The sequence below is a fragment of the Ornithorhynchus anatinus genome, chromosome 1 (assembly GCF_004115215.2).
Source record: "Ornithorhynchus anatinus isolate Pmale09 chromosome 1, mOrnAna1.pri.v4, whole genome shotgun sequence".
In the NCBI taxonomy this organism is placed as follows: Eukaryota; Metazoa; Chordata; class Mammalia; order Monotremata; family Ornithorhynchidae; genus Ornithorhynchus; species Ornithorhynchus anatinus.
This window is the reverse complement of record NC_041728.1, coordinates 31,465,064-31,491,515: the sequence shown is the minus strand read 5'-3', so window position 1 is coordinate 31,491,515 and position 26,452 is coordinate 31,465,064. Positions and strand designations below refer to the sequence as shown.

Here is a 26,452-nt window from a genome sequence, read left to right as displayed (position 1 = left end):
ATTAATTTTAAATGTTCTCTGCCCTTGTAACCAGTAGAACTGTTGCGGTAAAAAGAGTACCGATGATATACTTATCTGGATAATCCTAATGTTTTCCAATTGATGACCTGGCTGGTCTAGAGATACTTACATATGACTTTAAAAAACAGCCTGTTGCTCGTGTACAACTTGACAGCACTCTCGTTGTGCGTGTCTCTTACCGAAAAGGAATACTGCTCTATCCGGTGCGTATCTGAGGTCACACCGATGCAAAAAACAAACAAAACCCCTTGTGTCCACAGAAATAACCGACCTTCTTCACTGTGATAATAAAATGTTTCATTTTTCAAAGAGCCTTTGGGCCAAAATATTGAGTTACTTACTTGGGGCAGAATTACCTAGTAAAATAAAAACCTTGTCGGCCATTATAGAGCATTTATAAATATATACCCATGAAAACCCAGTATGTAAATACATGAACCGATTTATACCAGTCCTTGGCTAAGATTTCTCTATCCTTGCTGAGTAAGGTGTTTTGTATCGGGTGATTGCTTTTCTCTCCAGAAGTGACTCCAGTTCCGGAGGGAAGCTGCGTGAACTTCATTTGTAAATTACGCCCAAGAGTTTCACCGGATGAAATCCAATCTTAAGAATCCTTTTAAAAAGTGTCATATAAATGTAGGCTAGTACTTAATCCCATTTGCTGGGAATTCAAGTCACTGTAGAAAATTACTTATTTTATTATTGTCCGAAGCCATTTCATTAACCAGCTGTTCGACTGACAACTGAATGGCTTTTTTGACAAGTGAGGAAGCAGTTTCTATTAAGAGTGTTTCATATTGTTCTGAAATCAAGAGCTGTTTGGGGACATTTCTGGATTTGGTCACATCATATTCGCAGATTTCAGTGTCTGTTATAATTATAGCTATTGGCTCCATCTTTTTGTATTCTTCTAGTTTTAGTGGCTTCACACTTACCGCAGTCTCTGTAAAATCAGATTCACTGGAGCTCGCTTTGGTCTCACTTTTTTCTGAGAGACTTAAATCCCTGTCACCGTCTTCCCAACTGGGGCCCTTTTCTAGGACAGTTTTCGTCTCTTCCATGATTTTTGTTGGGACTTCAGGTGAATTTAGGGGGAATTTCTCAGAAACTACAGAGCTAGTGGGATCTGTCGTGTAAGGCAGTTGGTCTGATTCTTTTAGAGTTTCAGTGACACTTTCTTGCTGAAGTTGAACAGCGTGGCTTTTCTCTAGGTCTCCAGAATCGTTTTCAATAGTGGTTGTTTCTGCCTGAACAACTTGATTTTTTTGATCAGCGTCTATTTGGTGTTCCTCTGAAATCACGTCCTGCTGAGCAGAAATGATGATATCGCTAACGTTTGGGCTGATGAAATCACCATCTTCCCGAGAGGCGCTTCCGCTGAATTCTGTGGTAAGTTCCCCTTTCACTGTCAAATCATCTTGGTGAGTTTGAGTTTTCCTATCTGAACTGTCTGCCACTTCTTTTACTTTTACCACGCAGTCCGATTCTTCAGTCATTTCACTCACGCCCCGTTTTTTCTTGCCTCTTGAAAACTTGATGCAGGGAAATTTATATTTTGAACGAGTTTTCTTCTTAGTGACATGAGTATCATCACTCTTTTTCCCCAGCTGCTCAGTAGCCTCAGAGCACCTTTGCTTCTTTGAAGAAGAACTTGACCTTTTCCTATGGGGAACCAGATGTTTGATAGCAGCCCAAGCTCCTTGTGGTATCGGAGACTGATCGGAAACATCTGCTTTTGTGTGATCCATGTTGCTGCCCTGACTTTGAAACTTCTGAGCCGCAGAGTCTGGCTCAGAATCGTCTTTTGAGAACTTCGACGCTTTAACTACTTTCTTTTTTCTTTTAAAACAAAGAAACGATGACTTTTCAACCGGCTTCTCATTCTGAGGATTGGCTTCTGTCTTAAGCTCATTTGAACTATGAATTTGTGAATGATCCTTGCTTTCCACTTGTATTTCGGGAAGTGCTGTTTCCATACTTGCAGGATTCTAGTTCTCAGAGCAGTGTTCTGTTTACTATGAAAGAAGGGGCTCTACGTTCCTTTCATATCCAAACTAAATTTCTTTTATTTTTTTTCACTCGTTATACGAATGGAAGTATTTTGCTCAATAGAGGCGTTTGGTGTTTCTTCAAGATGAAAGCACACTTTTCTTGTTTGCAATTATTCCCCCCTCTCACCACAAGCTCCATGCAATGGAAAAAGCTTTTAAAAAAATCTTCTCTTTTAAAATAACTATTTCCAACTTTGGAGTGTTCAACCTTATTTCAGCAACCATCTGAGAGTTTACTCTTTTCCATAAAGATAGCTTTATTAATCATTTTTTCTCCATACTTATTTCCAGATTAAAGATTATTAATGAAAGAAAAATCCAAATTTAGGATCCTTACTTTTGCCACCAATAAAAAAAGTACTTATTGTATTGTATTCATTTATTTTTACTTTCTTTCAGATTGACTTGTAAAGTAGAGCCATGAGGATGACAATATTCCATCTAAACTTCATCGCTGAACATTTCATTGTAGGAACGGTTTAGCCCTCGACGTAGAGTCTAAAACAAAATAACAAAATACAAAGTATTAACACTCTAGTTCATTTTCATGAAGTAGAACAAACTGTGTATTAACGGGTCTATCTGAATATACCAGAAGTATCCACAAAAAATGTTTCCTAATGGGAGCCCAGATGAATGGGGTGGCAGGGTCTCTGCTTTGTTAATTTTTTTTTGTATTATTGGAAATAAAACCTTATTCCCATTCTCTCTCCACTCTGCACTTGTGTGGGCATCTAGGTGTCAGCTAGTCATAATTGTCCACCTTAAGGTCCAATAGAATTAGAATCCGATAAATGCACCTGAATATTGCAAATGAAATGGAATTAGAGAAGCTATTATGCAGTACCACTTCTCATTAGCAGCGAGAAGCAGCGTGGCTAAGTGGCAAGAGCCCGGGCTTGGGACTCAGAGGATGTGGGTTCTAATCCCCGCTCTGCCACTTGTCTGCAGTGTAACAGTGTAACTCCTCTGTGCTACCTCATCTGGAAAATGGGGATGAAGACTGTCAGCCCCACGTGGGACAACCTGATTACCTTGTACCTACCCCAGTGCTTAGAACAGTACGTGTCACATAGTAAGTGCTTAACAAATACCATTATTAGTATTACTATTGATAGTAATAAAATATATGTAGTTCAATATAACTTCCTCAATTGCACAGTAATAAAATGCCTATTGCAATCCATTTGAAAATGAGGGAGCAGTGACCAAATCTTTCTGCTTTACCTACTGACAACACCATTTTGCTGACCTTTGGACATATTTCTGACGTTCTGATGCAATTTTCAAGAATCGCATTGAAAATTAATATTATTTCTGAGCTGAGTACCTCGCTATCATTAACCATAGCAATTCTGAAGGAAACTTTGAGTAATCATCTAATAATCTAAAAAAAAAGGAAGGAGTTTTTCCTGAAAGATGGTCTATACAAATTATTTCACTGAAATTAAATTTGTGAAATCAAATTCATTCTCAGACATAAAGCTAGCAGAGGTTCTTTGCCAAGCAAAAACTGACCTCAATCAGGCTGCTTTTGTAAATATCACTTGGTTTCTGCTGAAAAAGGAATTCTAACTCATTACCATTAGGGCCAAAGTTTGAGACTCCTGGAACCTCTTCCCCGAACACAAAGCTAAATAACAGAGAACTAAAATCACAACCGTGCTAAATACAGCACTTCATTGTTGTGATCACAAAATGGGAATGTCACAGGGAGCATGAAGTATTGATCTCACCTCTGGTGTGTTCCAAGCTTTTCAGGGTAGGAAAGCTTCAGAAAAGCAACAGTTAAACAGTTGCCTATACATGCAGTTCAGGAGAATCGATCAGTACATATCTGCATTAGTGAAACAATCCATTGTGGTGTAAAAGCTGAAAAATGAGTCAGTCGAGTAATACGAATCAAACCAGTCTGTAGAAAGAGGAAGTTTGGGCAAGCCATCTCAGAGTGTGAACACATGTTGTCTTACATTCTGTCGCTTCCCAATTTTTATAATGAAATGGAACATCCTCTTACCAGCTGTATATTTTTATCTTTTATGGCATTTGTTAAGCGCTTACAGTGCCAAGTGCTGTTCTAAGTGCTGGGGTAGATACAAGCTAAACAGGTTGGACACAATCCCTGTCCCCACATGGGCTCACAGTCTTAATCCCCATTTTACAGAGAGGTAACCGAGGCACTGAGAAGTGACCTACCCAAGGTCATAGATTAGATTAGATTAGATTAGAACCCAGTGCTGCAGATCATCAGACTCATGTTCTATCTGGTGCTTATCGGGTGGGGAATCACTGTACCTCCACTTCGTCTCTCTCACCGCCGACCTTTCCTCCACCCCCTGCCTTTTACCTGGAACACCTTCCCTCATATTCATCTGTTCATTCGTTCAATCACATTTATTGAGCCCTTACTGTGTGCAGAGCCCTGTACTAAGCGCTTGGGAAAGAACAGTACAGCAATAGAGAGAGGCAATCCCTGCCTAAGACGAGCTCACAGTCATGTCTGAGAGACCACGCAAGTCACTTAACTTCTCTGTGTCTCAGTTCCCTCCTCTGTAAAATGGGGATGAAGACTGTGAGCCTCGCGTGGGACAACCTGATGACCCTGGATCTACGCCAGCGCTTAGAACAGTGCTCTGCACATAGTAAGCGCTTAACAAATACCAACGTTATTATTATTATCACTCTCCCCACTTTCAAAGCCTCACAGAAAGCACATCTCCAATCAATCAATCAATCAACCAATTGTATTTATTCAGCTCTTACAGTGTGCAGAGCACTGCTCTAAGCGCTTGGGGGAGTAGACTAAGCCCTCACTGCCTCTCCTCCTACTCCCTTCTGTGCCTGCCTTGCACTTAAAAACAATAAAACTATGTACCAAGCACTGTTCTGAGCACTGGGTAGATTCAAGATAATCAGGGCTGTGTCTACCCCCTGCCCCACATGGGGTTCATGGTCTTAATCCCCATTTTGCAGAGGGACAGAGAAGCTAAGTGACTTACCCAAGGTCACACGGCAGACAAGTGGCTGAGCCTCTGGATTTTGCATCCTATCTTCCTCCTCCTTCAGTCCCACAGCCCTTACATCCACATCCGTAATTTCTTCATTTCTAGTCCCGTCCGTCTCCCCGCACCCCCAGACCATACGCTCGTCTACCAACTCTGCTGTCCCGTCCACTCCCAAGCGCTCAGCACAGCGTTTCAGCAAGGCAGCTCAGTCAATCCAGCCCGGTCAATGCCACCGATTGATCGACAAGGGGCCTAGGCGGGAAGGGCGAAGTCATGATAGGGGTTATTATGGGATTTCCGTTGAGCGCTTACTATGTGTCGGGCTCTGTTCTGAGCGCCGGGGGGTGGCTTGGAGCAAATCGGGTTGGACCAGATGGGACTTCTGTTCGAAAGAATGGCGACGAAGCGGGTCGATGGGGTCGCGACAGGGGCGTCGGGGGGAGCCGGAGGGAGGACCGACCGGCGTGCTAGACGCCCCTGACCTTTTTCCTTTCCTTTTCCCTGGCAGACCGGGACGGGGACCGGAGGGAAGGAAAATCCCGGCCCTGCCCATGTCAGAATAAAGAAGGACCGGATCGGTTAAGCGCTTCCTATGTGCCGGGCACTGTGCTAAGCGCTGGGCACCTCTCTGCAGCTTTCCGGCCGGTGGCTTACCTCCCCTCCGACGGGCTCCGGGCGGCAAACGCTTATCGCAGAGCCAGGCACGATCGGAGAGCATCCTCCTCCTCCTCCTCCTCCTCCTCCGGGCTGCGGGAGGGAGGGCGCGGCTAAAAGCATCTGGGCCCGCAGACCCCGCCCCGCCCATCGCCCGCACACCCCTCCCTCCCTCCCTCCTATTTATCATCATCATTAGCAGTATTAGTACTAATACTGCTAATAATGATGGGATATGTTAAGCGCCACCTCCCTCCCTCCATCCCTCCTTCCTTCACTCCCCTTTCTCATCATCATTATTAGTAATAATGATGATGGTATTTGTTAGGCGCTTACTATGTGCCAAGCACTCTTCTAAGCGCTGGACAGTGTATTTGTTAAGCGCTTATGATGTGCCGACCACTCTTCTAAGCGCTGGATGCTGTATCTGTTAAGCGCTTACTATGTGCTGAGCACTGTTCTAAGCGCTGGATACCGTATTTGTTAAGCGCTTACTATGTGCCAAGCACTCTTCTAAGTGCTGGAGAGTGTACTATGTGCCGAGCACTGTTCTAAGCGCTGGAGAGTGTATTTATTAAGCTCTTACTATGTGTCAAGCACTGTTCTAAGCGCTGGATAGTGTATTTGTTAAGCGCTTACTATGTAATAATAATAATGTTGGTATTTGTTAAGCGCTTACTATGTGCAGAGCACTGTTCTAAGCGCTGGGGTAAACACAGGGGAATCAGGTTGTCCCACGTGGGGCTCACAGTCTTAATCCCCATTTTACAGATGAGGGAACTGAGGCACAGAGAAGTTAAGTGACTTGCCCACAGTCACACAGGTGACAAGTGGCAGAGCTGGGATTCGAACTGATGAGCCCTGACTCCAAAGCCCGGGCTCTTTCCACTGCGCCACGCTATTTGTTAAGCGCTTACTATGTGTCAAGCCCTGTTCTAAGCGCTGGATACCCTATTTGTTAAGCGCTTACTCTGTGCCAAGCACTGTTCTAACCGCTGGATACTGTGTTTGTTAAGGGCTTACAATGTACCAAGCACTCTTCTAAGCGCTGGATTCATTCAATAATATTTATTGAGCGCTTACTATGTGCAGAGCACTGTACTAAGCGCTTGGAATGGACAATTCGGCAACAGATAGAGACCGTCCCTGCCCATCGACGGGCTTACAGTCTAATCGGGGGAGACAGACGGACCATAACAATAGCCATAAATAGAATCAAGGGGATGTACAACTCATTAACAAAATAAATAGGGTAATTAAAATATATACAAATGAGCGGACGAGCACAGTGCTGAGGGGAGGGGAAGGGAGAGGGGGAGGAGCAGAGGGAACGGGGGAGGGGGGAGGGGGCTTAGCTGAGTAGCGTTTATTATGTGCCAAGCACTGTTGTAAGCGCTAGATACTGTATTTGTTAAGCGCTTACCCTGCGCCAAGCACAGTTCTAACCACTGAGGGACATACAAGGTCATTAGATTGTCCCCCGTGGGGCTCACAGTCTTCATCCCCATTTGACAGTTGAGGAAGCACAGAGAAGTTAAATGACTTGCCCAAGGTCACAGAGCTGACAAGTGGCAGAGCCGGGATTAGAACCCACGACCTCTGACTCCCAAGCCCGCGCTCTTGCCACTAAGCCAGCGTTTACTGTGTACAGAGCACTGTACTAAGTGCTTGGGAGAGTACGGTACAGCAATTAAGTGAGACAATCCCTGACCACATCTGCATCAACCCCGCCCAGACGCTTGTCACTCTTTATTGTTGTGTTGTCCTTTCCCAAGCGCTTAGTACAAGGCTCTGCACGTAGCAAAAAGCAGCATGGCCTAAGTGGCAAGAGCCCGGGCTTGGGAGTCAGAGGTCGTGGGTTCTAATCCCGGCTCCGCCACTTGTCTGCTGGGTGATTTTAGGCAAGCCGCTAAAGTCCTCTGGGCCTCAGCGACTTCATCTGGAAAATGGGGATAATAATAATAATGTTGGTATTTGTTAAGCGCTTACTATGTGCAGAGCACTGTGCTAAGCGCTGGGGTAGATACAGGGTAATGAGGTTGTCCCACGTGAGGCTCACAGTTAGTCCCCATTTTACAGATGAGGTAACTGAGGCACAGAGAAGTGAAGTGACTTGCCTACAGTCACTTGGGCAATCCCCAATCTGTAAACTGGGAATGAAGACTGTGAGCCCCACATGGGACAACTTGATGACCTTGTATCTATCCCGGCGCTTAGAACAATGCCTGGCACATAGTAAGTGCTTAACAAATACAATAATTTTTATGATTATTAGTAAGCACTTAATAAATATGACTGGATGAATAATTATAATTATTATGGCATTTGTTAAGCGCTAACAATGTCCCAGGCACTGTTCTAAGCGCTGGGATAGATACAAGATATTCAGGGTGGACCCAGTACCTGTCCCACGTGGGGCTCACAGTCTTCATCCCCATTTTACAATGAGGGACCTGAGGCACAGAGAAGTGAAGTGATTTGCCCAAGGTCACGCAGCATACAAGTGGTGGAGGCAGAATTAGAAACCATGCCCCTCTGCCAGGCCCGTGCGCTACCCACTAAAACAGACTAGTGTCCCAGGCTCCCAGACTGAGCTCCCCCTTTTCTTCTGCTCCTCCTCCCCTCCCCATCACCCCGACTCCCCCTCTCTGCTCTACTCCCTTCCCCTCCCCACAGCACTTGTGTCTATCTGTACATATTTATTACTCTATTTTATTAGTGATGTGTATAGATCTATAAATCTATTGATCTATTTTGATGGTATTGATGCCCATCTACTTCCTTTGTCTTGTTGTCTGTCTCCCCCCTTCTAGACTGTGAGCCCGATGTTGGGCCAGGATTGTCCCTATCTGTTGCCCAGTTGTACTTTCCAAGCGCTTAGTACAGTGCTCTGCACAAGTAAGCACTCAATAAATACAATTGAATGAATAAAGGTGGGTTGGGTGTGGAGACCGAAAGGGGCACGAGGGCTTGAGATCTTTGGAGGGGGTCAAGGGTTGGGAGGTTTCTGTGGAGGAAACGGAGGGTCAGAAGACAGTGAGGAGATTAATAATAATAATAATAATAATAATATTTGTTAAGAGCTTACTATGTGCCAAGCACTGTTTAAACACTGAGGTAGGCTGAGAACAGTGCTTGGCACATAGTAAGTGCTTAACAAATGCCATCGTCATTATTATTATTATATAAGGTAATCGGGACGGTCCCAGTCCTACCGATATGTACACTCCAAGCGCTTAGTAAAGTGCTCTACACATAGTAAGCGCTCAATAAATACTACTGAATGAATGAACATGGGGCTGACAGTCTTAATCCCCATTTGCAGGGGTGACTGAGGTAGAGAGAAGTAAAGTGACTTGCCCAAGGTTGCACAGCCAAGTGGCAGAGGTAGGATTAGAAACCACTGTATCACCGCACGCAGTCGGCACCACCATCCTTCCTGTCTCACAAACTAGTAACCTCGGCGTTACCCTTGATTCATCTCTCTCATTCAACCCGCATGTTCCAATCTATCACTAAATCAGTCATATTTCCTGAGTGCTTACTGTGTGCGGGGCACTGTACTGAGCGCTTGGGAAAGTACAATAGAACAATAAGCACATTCCCTGCTCACGAGTTTACAGTAAATCCTGGAGGTTTCACCTTCGCAACATCGCTAAAATCAGGCCCCTTCCTCTTCATCCGAACTGCTACCGCGTGAAGCCAATCACTCTTTCTCTCTGGCCTGGATTGCTGCATCCGCCTCCTTGCTGCCCTCCCAGCCTCCTGTCCCTCCCCTCGCCAGGCCATACTTCACTCTGCGGCCCAGATCATTTTTCTACAAAACTGTCCAGGCCATGTTTCCCCACTCCTCAGGAAACTCCAGCGGTTGCCCATCCACCTCTGCATCAAACAAAAACTCCTCACCTTTGACTTTAAAGCCATCACTTTACCCCTTCCTACCTGACCTGGCTACTCTCCTAGTCCGCACTCTTCACCCTTCTAATGCCAATTTAAACTGTACCTCCATCTCGTCTGTCTCCCCGCCAACCCCATGCCCAAGGCCTCCCTCTGGCCTAGAAAACCCTCTCTCCTCAAATCCGCCAATTACTCTCCCCCTCTTCATAGCCTTATTGAAGGCACAATCTCCTCCAGGAGGCCTTCCCTAAGCCCTCCTTTCTTCTTCTCCCACTCCTTTTGGGCATCATCCTGACTGGCTCCCTTTGTTTCCCCCACCCCTCAGCCCCACAGCATTTAGGAACATATCTGCAATTTATTTCTATTAATCCCTGTCTCCCCCTCTAGACTGTAAACTCACTGTGGCCAGGGAATGTCTAGTCATTGTTATACTATAATAATAATGTTGGTATTTGTTAAGTGCTTACTACATGCAGAGCACTGTTTTAAGAGCTGGGGTAGATACAGGGGAATGAGGTTGTCCCATGTGAGGCTCACAGTCTTCATCCCCATTTTACAGATGAGGGAACTGAGGCACAGAGAAGTGAAGTGACTTGCCCACAGTCACACAGCTGACTCTCCCAAGCACTCCATACAGTGCTCAGCACATAGTAAGCATTCAATAAATACGACTGAATGAATGAACCCATAACCTCTGACTCCCACGCCCGTTTTTTGGCCTCTAGGCCATTGTGAGCAATGGCCTAGTGTCCGTTTATTCTTATATTATACTCTCCCAAGTGCTTAGTATAGTGTTTTGTGCACAATAAGAGCTCAATAAATATGATTGAATAGAGGGAGTTCAGAGTTGGTGAGATTAGAAATTATAGAGTGACTAGAAATAATAATAATCGCGGTATTCGTTAAACGTTATATGCCAAGCATGGTACTAAGCGCTGGAAGTGTCACACGGGGCCCACAGTCTCAGGAGGAAGAACAGGTAATTGAATCCCCATTTTGCAGATGAGGGAACTGAGGCCCAGAGAAGTGACTTGCCCAACATTACACGGCAGACGAGTGGCAGATCCAGAATTAGAACCCAGGTCCTCTGACTCTGAGGCGTGGGCTCTTTCCATTAGGCCACGCTGCTTACCTCAAGTGTGGGTCCAAGTTGATGAGTGAAGGCAGGGCAAGTGAAAAACTGGCACGGCATTGAGCCCAGCGCCCAGGACGGCGCTCCGCCCACAGATGCTTCTCGACAAGCTGGCCGGAGGCTGCTTCTTTTGCCCTCCTCTCAATTTCATTAAAGACCTTCAGCCACATTCTGTAGGAGAGCAGGCTGTCATCCCTGAACTTTCCAAGTGACTACGTCGTGCTGAGAGAGAAGCTTCGAAAATCCATTATATAATCGGAAACTTTGGTCTCTGAATATCTTCCGGCTCTTTTGACACAGACTATAGTCTTCAATTCGGCAGCAGTTTTGCAGTTATGCCCAGACCATTATTTAGATTATGCCGATAATACAGTGGTTTACTTACTTACCTAAACAGGACTGGAGACTTTCACACTTGTTTTTTCAGCATGCGTAAATGCCAAAATTCAGTTCAGAGCATCAATACGCAATCACTAATCTTTAAGTCCTAGAATTTTACTCAGACAGAATACTAAATCTCAGGCTTTCAGTTACCAAGTTTAAATTTAAATTAATTCCTCACAATTTGTTTTAGGTGTCAACCAGAAATACCGCAGTCCTGTTTGTTTCAAACAAAAATTAAATTTAAATCAATTTCAGCAAGGATCTATGAATTCTAGATTAGTACAATCCCTGACTTATTAGTAAGCACTTAAATGCCATCGTTATATCATTATTGGAATATATGAATGCCTCTTAATTGCTCTCAGCTCTCAACAAATGTGATAATTGTTGTGTGCTAAGCACTGTGCTTAAGAGATAGATATAATACAGTAAGATCAGATACAGTCTCTGTCCTACACAGGATCCGGTACCTAGGGAGGGGAGAGAAGAATTATTTAACCCCCTTTTATAGAGGAGGCTATGGAGGCACAGAGAAATTCAGTGACTGGCCCAAGGTCTCCCAGCAGGTAAGCAGTGGAACCAGGATTAGAACCCAAGTCTCCAGACTCCTGGTCCTGGTCCCTTGGCTTTGGGATGCCTTTCCCCCTCAAATATGCCCGGCCACTCCTCTCCCCGTATTCTTAAACCCTTCTTCAAATCTTACCTCGTCCAGGAAGCTGTACCTCACGAATTCCCAACACCCCAAATGTGTCAATCTAACAGTCATCCTTGGAACTTCTGTATATATTCCCATTTTTATCACTGATATTGAATTATGTTTCATCCCAACACATGCGTGCTTCTCTCTGTTTATATCCTCATTCTTCCTCCTGCTCCCAATATTTGGCTGTCTTTCTACACAGATCCAAATGATTTAGTAGCATCTGGCACGTTGGCATCTTGTCTGGCTAAAGTGAAAGTTTTTTGGTTACTGATTTGTTAGGCAGCCTGAAAAAGGGTACCAAATTGAAAAAAATTGACAGCCTATTCATGGCATGTCACCGAGAAAACAGTTTGGAATTTTGGCATTTTAATTTCACGGGGTCAGTGGAAGCAAGGGACTGAAAAGTAAAAATTAGGTTTTTCTATTTCCCCCCCCAACTCTCCTTCTTTACCTCCTGCCATACTCTTTCCCCCTAATTTAACCACAAGTTGCTTCTATCTGGAACAACAGTGAAAAGGCTAAGTACCCTGTCTATAAGAGATCAGTGACGTTACTATGTGCAGAGCACTGTACTATGTGCTTGGAAGAGTACGACAGAATTGGTAGACACGTTCCTTGTCCATAATGAGCTTTACAGCCTAGAGAAGGAAACAAACATTAATGCAAATAAGTAATTCATCATACACAATTTAAAGCTGTGTACACTGCTGTGGGATTGGGGTGAATAACAAATGTCCAAAGGTCACAGATGCAAGGGCATAGAAGAGGCGGAAGGGAGAACAAGCCGGGGAAAAGAGGCTTAATTGGGGAAGGCCTCTTGGAGATGTGACCTTAATAACATCAATAATTGGTAGAAGGAAACATAGTCGGTTGCATAAACCTTTCGTTGCCGCCATGTTGCTGCCCAGCAGTCTGGCTGGAGTTTATGGCCAAGAAAAGCTGCTTTACTTCCTCCTCCTGTCCCTTATTCCCCTATTACCAGTGGTCCAATGGGCCACTAGACACCCGGCCCACCAGCTGCAGATTAACAGCAGCAAGACGCCTGCACTGAGCCTGCATCAATCCCGGGTGGACAATCTGGTCATCCCTGGAACTGCTCAAGAGAAGGTTCGCTCATACCAACAGCTAAACAAGTTTCCCTCTAAGGAAAGGGTTTGGAACCGAAAAATCTTCCCAATAATCTTTGTGCAAACCTTTAAAACATAAGTGACGGCTAAAGACATGGTAGGAGAACTTGTCCCTTCTTGGGCAAGGATCCCGGACTCTTCTACTGTTCTCTTTCAAGTGCTCAGCACAGGGCTTTGCACAAGGCAAGCAGTCACTAAATACTGTTGATTGATAGGCAGAACAGGAAGAGATGGGTCTGACGGAATCAACACCTTCTCGAGAGTTCAAGCACGGCTCCACTCCATTTCCAGGCACTGGGGAAGGGTGCTGAGGGGTATTTTAAGGATTTGGAGGAGGTGAAGGAGAAAATTGGGGTCAGGCGGTAATTTCGCACACCCTGGGAAATTCACAGACCCCACAGTATTGAGAAGATGGAAAAGGGAGTGGAGGGGGCATAGGACAGATGGGAGGAATCAATAAATCACACCTTTAGGATCATAAAATTATTTTATTTAATCTACTAGGCATAAGAGCAGAATATAGGCAAGAGTCATTTCCACAGATTGAATCCAATGATAAAGCAAATTAGGCTCTAAAATATCTGGAAGGTTGAGGGGACTTCAGCTTCTAGAAGGTGGATCTGTCCTGGAGAAAGAAATACTGCAAAGAATAAGCGATACATATATACAATCCTGAAAACAACTGTAAATCAGAATTTGAAAGCATATCGCTTTGAACTCAGTAGGATAGTTCAATCTGTACATTAATCCTAGGTCTACAAGGAAAGGCTCTACACAAAATTAATCTGAAAGTCCTCACCAAGTACCGCTTACCTTTTCAGAATAACCCATTGACTTGTTCTGATACAGGATCCAGATCGATGTCATAAAAACATGGTCGAGTAGGCAGGCCTGGCATGGTGCTCATCTGTGGAACAAAGTAAAACCGTGATGCAGACCAATCAATCAATGCTCATTATTGAGTACTGACTGTGTGCAGAGCACTTGGGAGAGTACAAATATAATAAAGTTGGCAGACAGGATCTAGACATCATTCAGGGAAACAGTGTTGCCTAGTGGAAAGAGCATGGGCCTGGGAGTCAGGACCTGGATTCTAATCCCAGCTCTGCCACTTGTCTGTTGTGGGACCTCAGGTAAGTCATTTCACTTCTCTGTGCCTCAGGGACCTCATGTGTAAATACCTAGTCTTCATGGGACAGGCTCTATGTCTCTAGTTGTGGTATTTACTTTGTGTCAAGCACTGTTCTAAGCGCTAAGGAAGATCTAAGATCACAATTCCCGTCCACACAAAGGCTCCCAATCTAAGTAGGAAGGAGAACAGGTATCAAACCCCTACTTTACAGAAGAACTTCAGCGACTTGCCCAGGGTCACACGGCAGGCACGTGGCAGAACCGGGATTCGAACCCATGTCTGTAATTTACTCCATTTTCTCTGTGCATATGGTTCCTTTAATGATTTTAAGGGCAGATTTCAGACTGCACTGCTGTATTAGCATGTGTAAAGAACCACGTAGTTATTGACTGGTACCACTCTGATTATGCTGGTGCCTCCCGTCAAGGACGACAGACGAATGTTGGTCCTGAAACCTCAGTACCAAAACCTCTGTGAAGGAATTGTCAAGATGGTCGTTTGTGCAGCACCATTTACATATCTGTCCCACTCAATGATGCTCCTGTTGGGGCACGGAGTACCACAGACAATCAGTCGTATATAATAATGATTATGGTATCTGTTAAGCGCTTTTCCGGGTCAGGCACTGTACTAAATGCAAGGGGGGATACAAGCCATTTGGGTTGGGCACAGTCCCTGTCCCAGATGAGGTAACTAGGGCACAGGTAAGTGATGTGACTTGCCCAAGGTCACCCAGCGTCAGACAAGTGGCCAAGGTGAGATCAGAACCTGTAACCTTCTGACTGCCAGGCCCAGGCTCTATCCATGCCTCCTCTCCTACTGTGTGCAGAGCACTGTATTAAGCACTTGGGAGAGTATAATACAACAGAGTTGGTGGACACGGTTCCTGCCCACAGCAGATGTGTAGGGCGGCAGCGGAGCAGAGGTGCCCACCAAGTTTTTTGTTTGTGTTTTGTTTTTATCCTGCATGCACGTAGCATCATAAGCCAGCATGACTTGGTCTTTGCTGCCCAAGCTAGCCAGTTTTCCAGGATTCCTTCAGGCCCCTCTGCCTTGTGGAATGCCCAAGGCGATTCTTCAGCCAGAGAACTCGAGCGCCGTGGCACGGTTCCAGCAAGGACTTCCCTTCTGGCGGAGCAGGGACTAGAATCCAAGCTCCGATTCCCAGAGCAACGATCTCGCCACTGGACCAAGAGCAGGGCTCAGAATATTAATTTACCATTGGAGAAATTGAGGCACCAATAAGGTAACTTCTTCCAAGTGAGAGTCATAGGAAACACTAGAAACAGACCCCAGCTCATTTTGGGCAGATAAAGTGCACGTCATACTTGAATTGATGATCAATGATTTCCCAGTGCTTCGCAGCAGCTGGCTTAAGGTCATCCATTTCTTTGTCTGGTAATAACTTTGCTCAATTATTCACTGACTAGTAAGGAATACAACTAGAAAATAAAACAACAAGCCTTATACATGCACAGAGAAATACATTTTTTTCCTCTCTCTCTTTATGCAGTACTTACTGTGCCAACTAAAGGGTACAGGAAACCAGCACCGACACTGGCCCGGATATCTCGGATTGGCAGAATAAAGTCCGTAGGCACACCTTTCTTTTCTGGGTCATGAGACAAGGACAGGTGTGTTTTGGCCATGCATATTGGCAGGTTTCCAAATCCCTAGAGGGGGGACAAAGAGAATTGGGAAAACACAGTGTGATACACAGAAGTATAACAGTATGAGAATTTGAACACTCTTTTGCGGAGTCAGGGGAAGGTAGTTTGGGCACAGAGATTAAATGGGGCACGACAATTCGAGAAGACTGGTGCAGGTCAAAACATATAAGGTCTCTGGAGGGGATGAAGAGGCTGGGGTCGGAGAGAGGATTTTCAGAGTCAGTCAGGGGAAACATGGTGAGGGGAGAGTTGAATGTATGTTCGGGTTTGTGAGTGGGTAATGTCGGGTGGAGCAGGAGTTCAGTGGAGTTGAGAAGTGACAGAAAGCGGGTAGCAGAAGGGTCATCAGGAACATCCACATGGACATTGAAGTCCCCAAGGACCAATGTAAGGATGGAGAATGAAGGAATGTGAAAAAGGTATCAAAATGGTTCCGAAATTTAGAGATGGGGTCTGTGGGTAGGGAGCGGGAGATGACTGTGACTAGTAACTGGAGTGGGTGGTAGAGGTGGATTAAAGGAAGGGAAAGACGGATTGGGGAGCAAGAAAGAAACCCATTCCTCTCCCTTTTCCCACGAGTCTTGAGGAGTGAGAGATGAGACCCCCACCCTCAACCCTAGAGAAAGTGGAGTTTCTTAAATATCCAACCTAGTTGACTGAGAGACTAAAGTACCTGCAAGCATTTGGGGCAGCAACTTTATAGAAGGTAGATTTTACCCAACATATTACTTTTCCTTTACGTTAATACACCCAGTTTGAGAAATAAATTGAATGCTGTTCAACACTGAGGCTGCCCTTCAACTTCAGTGAAATACGTTTACAAAAAATATTTCAGTATAAAACCCTGATGACGAAGACACAAACAGTGACTAATAAAAAACTTAAAAAAACTCTACCTGTTTCGTGTAGACGTCAACTTTGTGCTGAGCTTCTGGAAGCAATTCAATGTCACTTGCTCCATAGATCTTCTGTGCAATGATTCTGATCTTCTCTACAACTGGAAGCTAAAAACAGTGGTGGGATGGGAGAGATGACACAGAAGATAATGATTTTCACTACATTTCCCAGGATTTTAAAATTCCCAGGATTTTAAAAAAACTCCAAAAAAGAGAATCTGGGTGAAATGCACACTACCAAATGGCTAGCTTACATAATTCTATTTATAGACATTGAAAACAGCTTGAGGTTTGAGCTTGAGGTTCTCTGTGGAAAAAGAGAACACTGTTTATTGTGTTGGAGCAGTTTCTTTGGTTATTGATTCTGGAACTTTTAGCAGAGGCTGTAGCTTAGAAAATACTCATTCTAGCTTTGCAGCTGACAAAATAAAAATAAGAAAAAAACCCAGAAGCCACCCACCTTTGATCTGAACATAGACTTTTTAATTTTTAAAAATCTGATGCAAAGGGAAAAAGAACATTTGACTGCCAAATCAATGTGTGAACTGAGAGATAATACCTTTCTTTCACATAGTACATAAATAGATGGTAAACTCCTTGGGGGCAGGGATCCTGTCTTTTCTATTGTACTCTCCCAAGCACTTAGTATATTCCTCTGCACACAATAGGTGCTCCATAAATTTTACTGATGATCAAAAAAAAAAAAAAAAGAACTGTTAAAAGCTTTCCATGTGGCTGGGGTGGCAAGCTGGTATTATAGCCAAATTCCAATTTCAACTAAAACTTCTTGCAGCCTCAGGAAAGGGACAGAGATTCAATTACTTAAGTTGTCTCAAGCTTCCAGGGCCTTCTCTACTGGGGCAAGACTAAGGCAATATTCAGTTGCATTTTGTTGCCAATAAATACGTTAAATTCACATCCACCCGCATTGCTTTGGCTACCTCTCCTTAGACAGTTCCCAAATCTTTCTCACCTGCTCTGCACTTCATATTCCTTTGACATCTTGAGTACCTGCACATGGATGACCTACCGGCACCTAAAATCCAGTATGTCTAAAACTAAACTGACTAAAAACTAAACTCCCAGAGTGAGCTTCCCTTTTCCCTCTGCTCCCTCTACCCCCCCACCACCTCTTCGCCTCTCTGTAGCTAAACCCTCTTCTCCCCCCTTTCCCTCTGCTCCTCCCCCTTTCCCTTCCCATCCCCTCAGCATTGTACTCGTCCGCTCAACTGTATATATTTTCATTACCCTATTTATTTTATTAATGAGCTGTACATCAAACTTGATTCTATTTATTTGCTATTGTTTTAATGAGATGTTCTTCCCCTTGATTCTATTTATTGCTTTGTTCTTGTCTGTCTCCCCTGATTAGATTGTAAGCCCGTCAAAGGGCAGAGACTGTCTCTATCTGTTGCCGATTTGTACATTCCAAGCGCTTAGTACAGTGCTCTGTACTTTTGTTAATGTGCTTTTGTTAATGAATTGTACATCGCCTTGATTCTATTTAGTTGCCATTGTTTTTACGAGATGTTCTTCCCCTTGACGCTGTTTATTGCCATTGTTCTTGTCTGTCCGTCTCCCCCAATTAGACTGTAAGCCCGTCAAACGGCAGGGACTGTCTCTATCTGTTGCCGACTTGTTCATCCCAAGCGCTTAGTACAGTGCTCTGCACATAGTAAGCGCTCAATAAATACTATTGAATGAATGAATGCTCTGCACTTAGTAAGTGCTCAGTAAATACTACTGAATGAATGAATGAACTCTTCCCTCCTAAACCCACTCTTCCTTCCCAACTTTCCCCTTTTCTGTCAACACCACCTTCTGAAGCCCACGACCTTGGGGTTACTTTACTCTCTGCTGCCTCATCCCAGATTAGGTCACTGCACCAGCTGTTTTACCGATAACCCTGCTTTAAACCTCTTTAGACTATCCTACACTATGGCCAGGAACACCTGCAATTCAGATTGTGTACTCTCTCCCACTCAAAAACTTCCCCTAACTCCTCAATTTCTTTCCATAAAAACTAAAACTCTTGACTGCCCGCTTCCAGGTTCTATCGGCTCTCTCACATACCTAGGCTATAACGATTCTGCTAATTCTACTGTGTTGTACTTTCCCAAATGCTTAGTGCAGTGCTCTGCACATAGTAAGTGCTCAATAGTAATGATGGTATTTGTTAAGCCCTTTCTATGTGCCGGGCACTGTTCTAAGCACTGGGATAGATACAAGGTAATCAGGTTGTCCCACGAGGGGCTCAGTCTTAATCCCCATTCTACAGATAAGGTAACTGAGGCACAGGGAAGTTAAGTGACTTGCTCAAAGTCGCTCAAAGTGGTGGAGCTGGGATTAGAACCCACGACCTGGGACTCCCAAGCCCAGGCTCTTTCCAATAAGCCACACTGCCTCTCTAAATAATTACAATTGCTAGAAACCTGCGCTCTTCACCCACTCATTCCTCCCAAGCAAACCATCTCATTTGTCTTATGATCTTGCCTCTCACACCACTGACCCAAACTCCCTCACCTTTCAAATCCGCCAGAACACTGCTGTCCCCAGCATCGCAGCTCTCCTGGAAACCCACCTATCCTAGGAGGTATTCCCTGACTGGATTTCCTTCTCCTCATTCTATCATCCCAAATGCCACCAGGAGTACTTATGAGAAGCAGCAGCATAGCCTAGTGTCAAGAGCCCGGGCTTGGGAGTCAGAAGTCGTGGGTTCTAATCAGAAGCAGCGTGGCTCAGGGGAAATAGCCTGGGCTTGGGAGTCAAAGGTCATGGGTTCTAATCTCGGCTCTGCCACTTGTCAGCTGATTGTCTTTGGGCAAGTCACTTAACTTCACTGGGCCTCAGTTGCCTCATCTGTAAAATGGGGATGGAAACTGAGAGTCCCACGTGGGACAACCTGATCACTTTGTATCCCCCCAGTGCTTAGAACAGTGCTTTGCACATAGTAAGGGCTTAACAAGCACCACCATTATTATTATTATTATTGTTAATCCTGGCTCCACCATTCATCTGCTGTATAACCTGGGGTAAGTCACTTAACTTCCAGTTACCTCATCTTTAAAAAGGGGATTGAGATGGTAAGCCCCAAGTGGGACAGAGGACTGTGTCCAACTTAATTATCTTGTATCTACCCCAGCGCTTAGAACAGTGTGTGGCATATACTAAGGGCTTAAATGCCATAATTACTCTTATTATTACTTAATAATAATGTTGGTATTTGTTAAGCGCTTACTATGTGCAGAGCACTGTTCTAAGCGCTGGGGTAAACACAGGGGAATCAGGTTGTCCCACGTGGGGCTCACAGTCTTAATCCCCATTTTACAGATGAGGGAACTGAGGCACAGAGAAGTTAAGTGACTTGCCCACAGTCACACAGCTGACAAGTGGCAGAGCTGGGATTCGAACTCTTGAGCCCTGACTCCAAAGCCCATGCTCTTTCCACTGCACTTATTTATCTTTCCATTCTCTTGCTTATATAACCACCCTCTCAACTGGTTTCCATTTTCAACTGCAAGTGTTTTGAAGGCAGAGCCTGTCTTATGTTTATGTCATATGTCTGTCGTACCCTCCCAGTTGCTTTCTTCATTGTTCAGGCCATAACAGGTGCTCTAAAAATAATATTAATTATGCAGGACTAAAGTGCCCACTTGTGGCACCGGAGGACTTGGGAAAAAAAAAAGGAGCAGGCAGTAGAATTCACGAGCCAAAGACTCCTTCTACTCTTTGCACCAACAGGCTGGTCTTATGCAAAGTACACCCAGTCCTCTTGACTGGTTGAAATTTCTTGGCCAATAGGAAATACAACACTCCCTCTCTGTCGGTGGAAACTTCGGGATTTAAACCAGTGCGATTCTTTCCCCCACCTCTAAAACCTCAGTTGAAAACGCAGTATCTAAGTAATTCAGGTTGAGAGTTGCTCAGAATTTGTAAATCGATGTTCTCACACCAGAGTTCTAACTGATGGTATTTTACATCCTCTAACATCATGGGGTAGTGGCTAGAGCCTGAGAGTCAGAAGATCATGTGTTCTAATCCTGGCTCTGCCACTTGTCTGCGGTGTGACCTTGGGCAAATCACTTCACTTCTCTGGGCCTCAGTTCCCTCATCTGAAAAATGAGGATTGAGGCTGTGACCCTCATGTGGGACAGAACTGTGTCCACCCCAGTGCTTTAATACAGTGACTGACACATTATCATAAGAATAATAATGGTATTTGTTAAGCTCTTACTATGGGCCAAGCACTGTTCTAAGAGCTGGGGTAGATACAAGGTAATCAGGTTGTCCCAGGTGGGGCTCACAGTCTTCATTCCCACTTTACAGATGAGGTAACTGCAAACAGAGAAGTTAAGTGGCTTGCCCAAGGTCACACAGCAGACTAGTGGCAGAGCTGGGATTCAAACCCATCACCTTTGACTCCAAAGCCTGTGCTCTTTCCACTGAGCCACGCTGTACCATCATTATTTTGAATGATCTGAAATAGACGATTAAAAACCAACATCCACACAATTTAAACGTGTAATTTCACTGGAGATCTGGGGCATGAAGGACAGTACTTCTGCTTAGCCTGAATGAATTTAATCTCACTGATGTCAAAATGCTACTGCAGGCTCTCTCATACTGCCTAAGTGTTCTTCTGAGGATAGGGACACAAGGATCAGGAACTCTGCTACAGAGGAGTCTCTTTAGATGGAGACTAACTAGGGTGAAACAAAAGTGCTGACTCTGAGAACCAGAACAAATAAAACTCAGTAAGTCTACTAAACATAAACAGCAAGTGAACATGAAAAAAGAGACCTTCCCTTAACGCGGCACTTTTCAAGAGACGTTCCCACGCTTTGCCCCGCTACGAGACCTCACCTCCACATCGTAAAGGAGTCGGAAATCACTGGGTGACCGTGAGGCCCTCTCGACGGCCTGGGCCAAAGCAACGGCTCCTTTCCCTCCCTCGGCCCAGTGAGTGCATTTCACGGCGTCATACGCTCCCGCTTCTTTCGACAGGCGGCGGATCAGCTCCAGTTCGGCTTCTGTGTCAGTTCTGTAATAAATGCAGCATTCAGGATTTCCACAAATGCCTTAGAGAGTTCCCAGTGTCCAGGGAGCAGAATATGATTAGAATCATATGAGTAACTAACTGTTTGGGTCTTCAACGCTTTCCCCTGAACTGATGGAAACAGTTCTCCACTACTGATGCCTTCGGCTGTTCGGATACAAGTTATACGCGACTCCAAGACAGAGATTAATAAAACAAACCCACAAACTCCGGCCCCTGGGTCTGGAAACTACGTCAGGAGGAAAGAGACCCTCGATGAAAGTGGACCAGAGGGAAATTCCAGGGTTGGAATTTACATTCAATTGGATCATATTTTCCAGGACAAGTAGCACAAATGTCTCATTAAAGGTAATTGTTCCACACTAGCAGCAGATTAAAAACAGCCTCATGTGTGGTATGAAACTAAGGGCACGGTGTGAAATTGTTTCCTCCGAAAGCTAAAGGGCCATTTACTTCACATACTTGTTTGCTAGCCTAGAATGACTCCACTTTTAGCTGGCTGCTGGCTTTGCATAATCAATCAATGGTACTTATTTTGAGGTTCAAGCACAAACTCCTTACAGTTGGCTTCAAGGATCCCCAATGAACTCTCCCCACCTTACAGATTGTCTCTTTTTATAGTATTTGTTAATAATTTATTTATATTAATGTCTGTCTCCCCCCCATCTAGACTGCAAGCTCATTGTGGACAGGGAATGTGAATGTGTATTATCCTCTCCCAAGCGCTTAGTAGAGTGCTCTGCACATAGTAAGCACTCAATAAATACAACTGAATGAATAAAGGTGAGATTTATTACGTGCTTACTATGTGCCAAGCACTACTACTGAAGTGGAGGCAAGATGATCAGGTCCCACGTGGGGCTCACAGTATAAGTAGGAGGGAGAGCAGGTATTGAATTCTATTTTGCAGATGAGGGAACTGAGGCACAGAGAAGTGAAGTGACTTTCCCAAGGTCACACATCAGGTAAGTAGCAGAGCTGGGAATAAAACTCAGGTCCTCTGACTCCCAGGCCCATGCTCTTTCCATCTGTTAAGCGTTTACTCTGTGTCAAGCTCTGTTCTAAGTGTTGGGCTAGATACAAGTTAAGCAGGTTGCACAGAGTCCCTGTCCCACAAGGGGTTCACAGTCTAAGTAAGACCTTGGTCAAGTGACTTAACTTCTCTGTGCCTCAGTTACCTCAACTATAAAATGGGTTTTAATATTGTGAGCCCCATTAGGGACGTGGACTGTGTCCAACCTGATTAGCTTGTACATACCCCAGCATTTAATACAGCCTGGTACATAGTAAGCACTTAAATAGCATTAAAAAAAAGTAGGAGGGAGAACAGGTATTGAATCTCCATTTTACAGCTGAGGTAGCTGAGGCACAGAGAAGTCAGGTGACTTGCCCAAGGTCACACAGCAAGCAAGTGGCAGATCTGGGATTAGAACTCAAGTCTGATGACTACTAGGTCTGTGATTTTTCCTGTAAGCCATGCTGCTTCCCTAGGAGCAGGCTCCTCACCTGCTACTCGCCAGGCCTGGAACTTTCACCAAATCCACCAAACCATAGCCCCCTCTGCCATTTTCAAGTCCTTCTAAAATCTCACCTCCTCCAACAAGTCTTCCTTGATTAATTGTCATAACCCTGGATCGTATCAAATCACCTCCTTATATCTCCTCAGGTTACTGTCCCCATGCCGGCACTCTTCCCTCCTCCTAGATCTGACTCTTGCTTTCATTTTGCCTGCCTTTGACCCTTTGCTCACGTTATCCCCGGAGCCTGGAATTCCTTCCTCCATGAAAGTTGCCAGACCTTGACTCTCCCACCAAATCCCACCTCTCCTCATACATCACCCCCAACTGATTCTCAGTATTCCAAATATTCTCAACCCTTCAGTCATTTCTTCCAAGTATGTATTTACTTTTGCTCATCCTCATATATGTATATTCTATTAATTCTGTTATGGTACTTAAGTGCTTATTATGTGCCAGGCACTGTACTAAGCACTGAGGCAGATACCTCTGGCCTGGATCACCCTCCCTCCTATCAGACAGAAAACTGCTCTCCCCCACTTCAAAGCCTAATTGAAGACATCTCTTCCAGGAAGCCTTCCCTGACTGAATCCTCCTCTCCTTTTCCCCCCACTCCCTTCTGCACTGCTCTTACTTGCTCCTTCATTCATCCTCCCGCCCATCCCCTCAGCACATATGTATACAACAGTATATATCTGTTATTTATTTATATTAATGTCTTTCTCCCCTTCTAGACTGTGAGCTTGCTGTAGGCAGGGAATGCGCATGTTATACTGTACTCTCCCAAGAGTTTAGTACCGTGGTTTGCATACAGCAAGCCCCCAAATAAATTGAATGAATACAAGCGAATCAGGTTGGAGACAGCCCAGGTCCACATGGGGATCAGTCTTAATCCCCATTTTACAGATGAGGTAACTGAGGCCCAGAGAAGTGAAGTGACTTGCCCAGCAGACAAGTGGCAGAGCTGGAATTAGAACCCAGGTCCTTCAAACTCCCAGGCCCAAGCTCTTTCCTCTAGACCAGGCTGCTTCTCAAGTTTAATATTCAATTAAATATGATTATAGTAATCTAATAATAAATAATATTTAATAATCTATTCATTGTCCATTTTATTTTTTCTGATTTCACTGCCTGTGAATTTTCCATCTCCTTCATTAGAGTGAAAGCACCATATAGGCCAGAAATGTGTCTTATGCCTCTCTTGTACTTTCCAAATACTTAATACAGCATCAAATTCAGTACATGTTCAATAAATACTATGCTACATCAACCCAACAATGACATATTTATCGAACCCTCCCTCAGCACTTGTGCACGTATAAACATTCATTTTTACATTCAAAGATTTATTCTGATTCTATGTTTGTAAATATTTTATGCCCATGTTCCCAATAGAGAACACGCTTCTTGTGGGTAGTAAAGTGCCTTAAGCATCTAACTTTATCTTCCACTTACTTGAAAGCATTGACAGCAACGACTACTGGAACTCCAAACTGCCAGGCATTCTGAATTTGTTTGCCCAAGTTTTTAAAGCCCTTCTCCAGTAGGTCCAAGTTCTGTAAAAACAGGAGGTGAAAATTATTTTTGTTAACGACAGAAGTAAAACAGCAGCAGAAGCCTTCTTATGACGGTGGGGAGGGGAACATTCAATCTTGTCTGGAAAAAGTGGGAGATATCTGTCTCAGAGAAAGAAAGCCAGGTCGGATGGTTGCTACCCCACACTGGAAAAACAACAACATTGTATCACTACTCCATTTCTGATCTTTTGCTTCCACTAAGGTTAAAAAGTACTTGAGGCAGAATTAACACCGTTTTCTTCTTGGGTAAATTTTTCTATTTGTGATCCATCATCACTCAGTTTCTCACCAGCTGGTTTTACCAGCTTTAGTCCAGAGTTTCTCTGATTAAAGGAATTTTAAAAAATGAACTTGTCAACCCAAACTTCCTGGTCACAGTCAAGACTCTCTATGATAAAACTCTGGCAACATATCCAACACTGTGACCCCTGATTACACTAAGCTCCTGGTAAAGGTTCGCTGATGAAGAGTCTTGCACAAGCTAACGGAAAGAGGGTGAATATTAGTGTTCTTCTAACAGAAGGCATTTCAAGCCAAGAGACAGTGGGGCAGAAGCAAAATGAGCAGTAATATCTTTCTGCTATGTGGTTCACAGGTCTGTGTCAGGACATGAGAGAGCTGTGGGTAGTTCCACTGAAAGTAGCCACTTCCATTTCCATCTCTCCAAGAGCCCTAAAGTCATGTAGTTTGATAGCCTCTGCATCTCAGTATTCAGGGGAACATTTAGTGTCCTACTGATACTTTACAGTGATGGAAACTGAATAGTTTGATAGCTTCTGCATCACAATATTCTGAAGATCATTTAGTGCATTAATGATACTTTAACACTGATGGAAACTGACTAGACGAATCCTCATTTGGATGCCCCCAGCAAATGAGCCTGAGTAATCAAGGAGGCACCCAAAACGGGGAACTTACATGATGCACAGAATTTCTCAAATAAAGAATCCAGTTGGACTATTCAAACTCTACTTATTACTGAGGGGCAAACTTGTGAAGAAAAAGGAATGCCCAAATTTGGAACTTACCTCCTCCTCATCGGATCTACGCAAGACCACGAAAGGTGATTTGAACTCAGAGGACTGACCCAACAGGGCAACCGCTCTGACAGAAACAGTCTATTTCTAGAAAGGGGGCTACTACCAAGAAAAGAGTAACCATTTGCTTTGCCCTTTCAAAGAAAGTACTTTAACTCTGTTCTGGAAAAATACATTCCTGAAAATGGTTACAAACACAAACTATGGAGTTCTCTCACAAGTGAAGGAATTATGCATTCAAACCAAATTTACCTCCTCTGTGTATTCATTTGGTAGAGGCACTCCAGCAGTAACCTACAATAGAAAAAAAGAAACCCATGAAATATCAATGGCAATAACTGCAATCTCATTTTAGCTTTCATTGTGCATCACTTCAATTTGACCTGTACAGCAGCAAGGACTGTGAATGGAGCACGGAAAGACGAGACAGGACACTGGTGAGGATATTAATACGAAAGTTAAATGACAATATGACAAGAGAAGACTGGAGAGGCCATTAGTCTGACTCAATTCTTTGGTTTTTGTCCTCTGTTAAGTCATTTCATTTGTTTCGTTAACAGTTCTTTCGATCTTTCACGGGAAAGTAATTTTCT

At 44.2% G+C, this 26,452-nt stretch overlaps 2 protein-coding genes across 5 annotated transcripts in view; both read right to left on the bottom strand.

Annotated features, from left to right (window-relative positions):
* Window positions 1-678: 678 nt before the first annotated feature.
* AKAP5 (A-kinase anchoring protein 5) lies at window positions 679-2,473 on the bottom strand. Its single transcript, XM_007660575.3, has one exon. The coding sequence runs from the start codon at window positions 1,995-1,997 to the stop codon at window positions 696-698; it is 1,302 nt and encodes a 433-aa protein (XP_007658765.1). The 5' UTR covers window positions 1,998-2,473; the 3' UTR covers window positions 679-695.
* Window positions 2,474-13,442: 10,969 nt separating this feature from the next.
* The window catches only part of MTHFD1 (methylenetetrahydrofolate dehydrogenase, cyclohydrolase and formyltetrahydrofolate synthetase 1), a 90,123-nt gene continuing 77,113 nt past the window's right edge, over window positions 13,443-26,452 (bottom strand). For 2 of the 4 annotated variants that reach the window (XM_029062793.2, XM_029062785.2), the window contains exons 22-27: window positions 26,112-26,153; window positions 24,701-24,801; window positions 21,536-21,713; window positions 16,673-16,780; window positions 15,627-15,779; window positions 13,792-13,881 (exon numbers count right to left, since the gene is read on the bottom strand). In XM_029062793.2, the coding sequence (XP_028918626.1) occupies window positions 13,792-13,881; window positions 15,627-15,779; window positions 16,673-16,780; window positions 21,536-21,713; window positions 24,701-24,801; window positions 26,112-26,153 (672 nt within the window). Of the gene's footprint in view, window positions 13,615-13,787; window positions 13,882-15,626; window positions 15,780-16,672; window positions 16,781-21,535; window positions 21,714-24,700; window positions 24,802-26,111; window positions 26,154-26,452 lie in introns of those variants that run through there. The other 2 variants (XM_029062766.2, XM_029062777.2) reach the window with 2 other exon arrangements.

Bases quoted from the DNA above. Each gene is read 5' to 3' on its own strand.
- AKAP5 (XM_007660575.3), bottom strand. From the start codon at position 1,997: ATGGAAACAGCACTTCCCGAAATACAAGTGGAAAGCAAGGATCATTCA.